Source organism: Trichechus manatus, unplaced genomic scaffold (genome assembly GCF_000243295.1).
Source record: "Trichechus manatus latirostris isolate Lorelei unplaced genomic scaffold, TriManLat1.0 scaffold00188, whole genome shotgun sequence".
NCBI lineage: Eukaryota > Metazoa > Chordata > Mammalia > Sirenia > Trichechidae > Trichechus > Trichechus manatus.
In genome coordinates, this window is record NW_004444124.1 from 3,609,840 (window position 1) to 3,616,721 (window position 6,882).

The following is a 6,882-nucleotide window of genomic DNA, read 5'->3' on the forward strand; positions in this document are numbered from 1 at the left end:
AGAGACAGAAAACTAAATATGCATACAAACGGAACAGTTTTCAAGACAGACAATTTTTCTTAAAATAATTATTTAACAGTAAGCAAACTGAATGCCACTGCTTCTTTCCGAGGAAATTAACTAGGACTGTATCTCTGACAAGTTAAAAAATACTTTTAATACAGAAAGAATTCATGTCGATGTAAAAAATAAAATGGATCCAAAAGGCTAGCCAGCCTTAAAACAAATCCCCTATCCCCTTTCCTCAATTCACATTTGAGAAATTTAAGTTTCAAAGAACTAGAAATGTCACATCAAAAAATGGACCCTTTCTGAGACCCAAGAAAGACTATTTGAAACTTTACAAGCTATTTTTAAAAGGCAGCATTACTGCATAGTGAGAGACCAGAGACAGTACTGTAGTTAGGTTCTGCAACCAGACTTAAACAAAACAAAACAAAACAAAACAAAACAAAACAAAACACGCCATTGCCATCGAGCTAATTCTGACTCATAGTGACCCTACAGGACAGAGTAGAACTGCCCCATAGGATTTCCAAGGCTATAAATCTTTACGAAAGCAGACTGCCACATCTTTCACCTGTGGAGTGGCTGGTGGGTTCAAACCACTGACCTTCTGGTTAGCAGTCAAGCGCTTAACCATTGTGTCACCAGGGCTCCTTGGAACCAGACTGCCTGGATTTAAATCCTGGGTCTGCCACCTGGTGTGACCTCGGGCAAGGTACTTAATTTCTCTATGCTTCAGTTTCATCATCTGTAGAATACGGAAAGTAACAGTATCTACCTCCACAGAGTTGTCACAAGGATTAAATAAGTTTATTTGTTCAGTGTGTTTGACTAGCACCTGGTACTTAGTGCAAATAAATCAGTACATATAAAATTTTAAATGTTTAAACCCATTAAAAAGGCTGAGATGAAAAAACTGACAAATGCCACTACATTAAAAAGCCTTTGGGAGCTTAAAATCTTTTTTATATTTATTCTAAGTTTTATATTTTGAAAAGATTCCATATGTAAGAATGGTATGGCAGTGGGGGCGTCTGACCTCCTCATTTAACTTCAGAAGAGAGAAGGAGAATCAAGACCAACAGCATCAGCCAATGGCTGATTCATATGAGGAGAGGTCAGACATATTTCCTCTCTCCCACCTTTTTTTAATCAATTCTGACACCAGCTGTCCCTCCTATGGCACTCTCTATTTCTCTGCTGGGTTCGAAAATTTGGTGCAATGGCCACACAGAACTCACAGACCATATCCACAGTTCTGGGGTTTGTTAGGGAATTGTTGTTAGGCACCGTCGAGTCAATTCCGACTCATACATAGCAACTCTATGTACAACAGAACGAAACACTGACCAATCCTGTACTATGCTCACAACTGTTATGCTTGAGCCCATTGTTGCAGTCACTGTGTCGATCTATCTCATTGAGGGTCTTCCTCTTTTTTGCTGACTCTCTACTTTACCAAGCATGATGCCCTTCTCCAGGGAAGTAACAGGTTACAGTTCAGGATCAGAAATGACTCAGGATACAGTTTTTCTATCAGGACAGCCTCTTTCCTGCCACCTCTGCAGGCAGGCCTCTCTCTGGCCCTCAGGCCCTTGGCCTGGCCTCTGCCCTGCTCAGGCAAATGTTACAAAGCTCTTTAGCTCCAATGATAAGTGCTCAGAGGCATCCCACTCTGCCAGGAAGCCTTGGCTCAAAGGCACTCGGCTACCTCACTCCATGGGTCTGTTAAGCCTAGCTCTGCCAAGTGCCCAGAGGCACCCTACTCTGCCAGAAAGCCTCCTGCCCGAAGGTGCTCAGAGTTCTTGCTCCATGTGCGGCAGACCGCGTCATCTCCTGGTTCTGCTGCCTCTGCTGCTGCTATTTCTCTGCCACTGCTTCTGTCTTCTGGGTCTAAGAGGCTCTCACTGCAGGGATCCCAGGTCCAAGGGACAGGCTCCACTCCTTGCTCTTCTTTCTTGGTGGTAGTGTGGACCCGCTTGTCTGCCTCTGGAATGGCTCATTAAGCCTAGCAGGATGGCAAAACTAACCAATCCCTCTTTATAGTTCCATACACCTTATCTGTATTATTAGCAAGTTGTCCAATCCCCTTGGTGGGCCACAAGCACCTCATCTGCATAGTCCCACCCAGGCATTTGATGGTAACTACAAGACCGTAGTGACAAAAGCCATATAAAAGTGATCCATTTCACCGCACCATATAATTGTAAACTATTACATTCGAGTACTCACTATGAGCACCAGCATGCATAGCACTTGCTTTCATATCAAAGTATTATTTCCTTTGTTAAATGTTTTCAAATAAATGAAAGTAAGACAAAGACCAAGTAAAATTTCATTAACACCAATTGCTCTGTTGTGGGGAAAGGTGCCATTCATATTGCAGGGGCCTAAACAAATATACATAAACCCACTGCTGTCAAGTCGATTCCGACCGATAGCGACTCTATGGAACAGGGCAGAACTCCCCCACAGGGTTTCCAAGGAGCACCTGGTGGATTTGAACCACCGACCTTCTGGTTAGCAGCCAAACGCTTAACCACTGCACCACCCTGGGTCACTACGGGTCGGAATCAACTCAATGGCAATGGCTTTTTAAATATACATAAGGTTATTTTAAATGCATTATTTGAATATGAATAAAATACAGCTGAACTGATCCTCAAAATGAATCTGAACCAACCCTGCTGTTAGGTGCTATCAAGTCACTTTCAACTTATAGAGACCCCATGTGAAAGAGAAGAACTGCCCCACAGGGTTTTCTAAATGGATATAATACTACAGAGCTTTTGACAGACTACTAGAAAAATCAATTGCATAGTATAAGATTTGTACTGCACTGGTATAAATGCTGTAACTGTGCCACACAATGAACTCAATCAGAAACAACAGGAAGCTAAGTCTATATGGTACTAGTTTGGAAATCTTAAGTCAAATTGTGAAGATAATAAAGTAGCTTTCAAAACCCCTTACTGAAAAACTTAGTATAATTCTGTATAGTAGAGTAAAGCAAATCATTCTGAGGAGTCCAGAACAGGATGCACAGCAATGAAGTGTCAGGCCGTCCAGTAGCAAAGGTTTGTCCTATCTTCCAGTCACAAGTTGCTGGGAGACTATATCTACCCCTTTCCTAAAATGGCTAGAAACAAATTAGATAATGCACGTGCAAAAAACGGTCGCTATAGGAATATTGTTTAAAAATCCATTTCTCTTTCAGACTGTCTGCAGTTTTCCTAACATAAACACGAAAAACAAAATACTGCTTTTAGTTAAACAATCCTGAGCCTTTGCAGCATGCAAAAGTATGTTTTCACTTGGCTTGGATTCTTATATTAGGTTAATTACAGGCATAAAGTGCTCTGGTTTGGAAATAGCGAAGAATTTCCACTACTTCTTCGTCTCCTCCTCCTAAAAAACTCAGGCCAAAAATGCCAGGCCTCAAAACCAACGACTGTATCTCACTTTGACTCAAGTTTGCAAGTTGGCAAATAAACTGCCAATGGGCTGGAGTAGAGAATACAGGGGTGAGAATATGGAAGTATTCAGCTACCCGCAAACTATAGATCTGGGATGGTCAAACAGTGTGGCCCCAGAACGTCTTCTCCTCTCTGCTTCCAGATCTTAAAACAACCAGTAACAGGGCGACGGGGGGTACCGCATGGGAAGAAAAGACTTAGGGCTTGCGACGCCTGCCGCCACTACTTCTCGGGTCCCCAACACCGATGTCGCTGAGTCGCTGAGTGTTGCGTACAGGGAGAACCGCTACGCGTCGGAGGAAGAGGAAGGCGCGACCCTCACCGTCGCTGCAGCCGCCACGCGCACCGGACCTGTAGAGGCCGCTCGCGCCTACGCCTCCCGGGGCAACGACGCGCAGCAGGCCGCGTCGGCCTCCGACCCAACAGCGGCGGCCTCTGGGAGAGCGAGGCTCCAAGGCCGCCCGCCCGCTCCCCACGCCTCCCGCCCCACAACGAATCGCGCGGGGAAAACAAAGTTTGGCTCTTGTCGTTAGGCCTGAACTTTCCCGCCCGTCCTTGCAAGTCTCCGCCGGCTCCCGCTCGGCATAACCCAACTTCAACCTTCCGGACCACTAACAGAGACCGCTTACTCTGGCTGCTCCCGCAGCGACGGAATCTCCGCGGCGGCCATCTTGAACTTCCTGACTTCTTGGCGGTAGCGGCAGCGGCTGGCCGGACGGTGGAGGCAGGCGGTAGTGGAGGAAGAGGAAAAAGAACCGTCGCGCATGTGCTGAACGCGTAGGCGAACGCAAAGATGTGAGTCGACTCTAAGAATCCGGATATAAAACCCTGCATCCGGGGACGAGCGCCTAGCGTCATGACGCCACTTCCGGGATCTTGGGGGCGGTGCTTGCCTACGACGTAAGGGTCGAAGATTGGGCCCCGTGGGTAGCAAGTCAGTGCTGGAACCAGGATATGGTCTTGAGATTTCTGGAAAAGGGGGTGGGATATGGGTATCGCATGTGCAGATCCGAAAACTCATTTGCTGTGGGGCCCAGAAGTTGGGTTAAAAATTTTCTTAAACTAGGGCAAACGAAATAATTATTTTGATCCTGTCCTCTGTTAGGGGAGTAGTAAGTGCTTTACCACCTGGCTAGACGGTTGTCTGAAGTGGTATTAAGGGAAGGTTTGTAGAAGAGCACTTTGATAATACTGTGCCTAGAATGTAAATGTCTTTTAAGATGAACTATTATTGATACATTTATTTGAAACTTTGCATCTTAGTTTCAACTTCTGCCAAGTCTGAGAATAACAATTCAAGAGTCATTCAGTTTTTTGGTTCTGAAAACTGATTTTTTAAGTAATTCTTTTTATTTTTTGATCCAAATTGCTTTGTGTGATTTTGTTTTTCTTTAATAATGGACTCTACAGTAATGAAATATTGTATGTGACAACATTTAGTGGCTCTTGGAGAGCCAGGTAGATTCTTAAATTCCTCCAAAGAAAAAGAGTGAGAGACAGCTTTCTCCATACTCTTGAGTTTGGGTTTGGTCTAGAATGTATTTCTTGATTTCCACAGGGAAAGAGTTCCAAATATTCTAACAAAATAAGGCACTGGTTGGCTAAATTCCATTAAGCCTCCCCCCCCCCGCCCCCGGCTTTTAATAATGTGGAACACTAAATTATTCCTTGGAAAATTGCTGATTTTTGTGGATTTTTCCCCAGGATTGTAGCATTTCTTTATATGGTCCTAAATTATATCGTTGTCTTCAGAAAAGATTACTCCCATTCTTAACAATTAGATTCAGGTATAACTTGGAAGGGTTCTTTGAAGGAAAAGTTTTCAGAAATATGTCAAGAATGGTTTTTATTTTCAACCATATATCTAGGTACTAAAACCCTTTGCCGTGAAGTTGATTCATAGCAACCGTATAGGACAGAGTAGAATTGTTGCATACGGTTTCCAAGGAGCGGCTGATGGATTTGAATGGCCCACTTTTTGGTTAGCAGCCGAGCTCTTAACCACTATGTCACCAGGGCGCCAATTATGCACCATCAGTACAGCGGAAACCCTATGGGGCAGTTCTACTCTGTCCTACAGGGTCGCTATGAGTCTGAATCCATTCTACCGCAGTGGGTTTGTTTTAATTGTTCTTACCTCTAGGTTCCCATCCTCATATGCCTTTTCAACCATTATGAATTCAGCCTTGTATTTACAGTTAATGTTCATATTACCTGCCCCCCCACCCCCGTGAGGGCAAGGCCATGTGTCATTGAGTCAAAAATTTCTCAAGTATATCATTAAAATATAAACTAATTAGTGTATTTGTACAAATCTATAAACGACCTCATCTTGGAAATAACTAGAATAATATACTTGAAGGCAAAAGGAGAAGGTTGGGTCAGTTCCTGTTATAACGTTTTGTGGGTGAGAAAACTGTCCCTAAGAGTTAAGGTAACTTGCTTATGATGACTCAGTTCCTAAGTGGCAAGCCAGGATTTAAAATAAATTCTGACTCCCAAGTCTGTGCTCTTTCCTTCTTACCTTGCTGCTTCTCACAGAAGTGCCATCTTGTTTAGCATCTACTTGTTGAATACCCACCCACAGCTCTTTGGTATTCAAATATTTGTTGAACGAAGGTAATTGGAAAGAGCAATGGAGTGGAACCCAAAAATACCTATTTTCCCTTGTCTACAACACTTTGAGTGTAGGAGGGGGGCAATAGTAGGCGCTAAGGTTGTTCAGGTTTGAAGCCAGATTTTGTCCGGCTAAGTTTAGACCTGGGCAAGCCATTCAGCTTTTCAAAAAGCGCACAGTACAAATAGTTTCAGAAAATGATGCTAGCAAGGTTTCCTTTAAAAAATTCTCACCAACTTCACTTGCACAAGGCCACCAGTTTGGCGGGTGAAGTAGGAATATTTGTCAGGACTCACCCAAAACTACGTTGGTGTAGTTTTGCAGAAGTCTGGTGTTTTGAAGGCTTCTACGTGTTAGTCTGATCATTCAGCAAACATTTATTAAGCACCAAAGTTAGGCCGAACATTTCCTTGCAGCGCCTTTTCCTTGCGAACTTGGCGGGCACCACCCAACCAGACGCAGCACCCTAAGAGGGCGGGGTTCAGTGAGTGCGCTGCGCCGGAGAGAGCCGTACGTGCGTGCGTGCGCGCGCCCGGGGCGGGAGCGGGGCTAGCCTCCGGAGAGCCAGGTTGATTGTCCACCCGCGGTCCGCCCAGCGGGCCTGAGGGGCTGCGGACTTTTTCCTGTCGGAGCCCGCCCTTCCTGCGGCGCGTAGGACCTTATTGCCGTCTCCCTGCGAGTCCCTAGCGGGTTCGCCACAATCCGCCTTTACAGTCGAGGCTGTTTTCCAGAGCCTCTGTGCCGGCCCGAGGAGTAAGTAGAGGCAAGAACCCTGGCCGGTGT

General features: G+C 45.0%; 1 protein-coding gene across 8 annotated transcripts in view; it reads right to left on the reverse strand.

Moving 5' to 3' along the window:
• The window catches only part of PRP4K (pre-mRNA processing factor kinase PRP4K), a 54,420-nt gene extending 50,136 nt beyond the window's left edge, over window positions 1-4,284 (reverse strand). For all 8 annotated transcript variants that reach the window (XR_002825791.1, XR_002825790.1, XR_002825789.1 and 5 more), the window contains exon 1: window positions 4,112-4,284. Coding sequence is in view for 1 of the 8 variants with exons in the window: in XM_004387558.3 (XP_004387615.2) it covers window positions 4,112-4,248 (137 nt within the window). In the remaining 7 variants the exon portion in view is untranslated. The remainder of the gene's footprint in view (window positions 1-4,111) is intronic.
• Window positions 4,285-6,882: the final 2,598 nt, after the last annotated feature.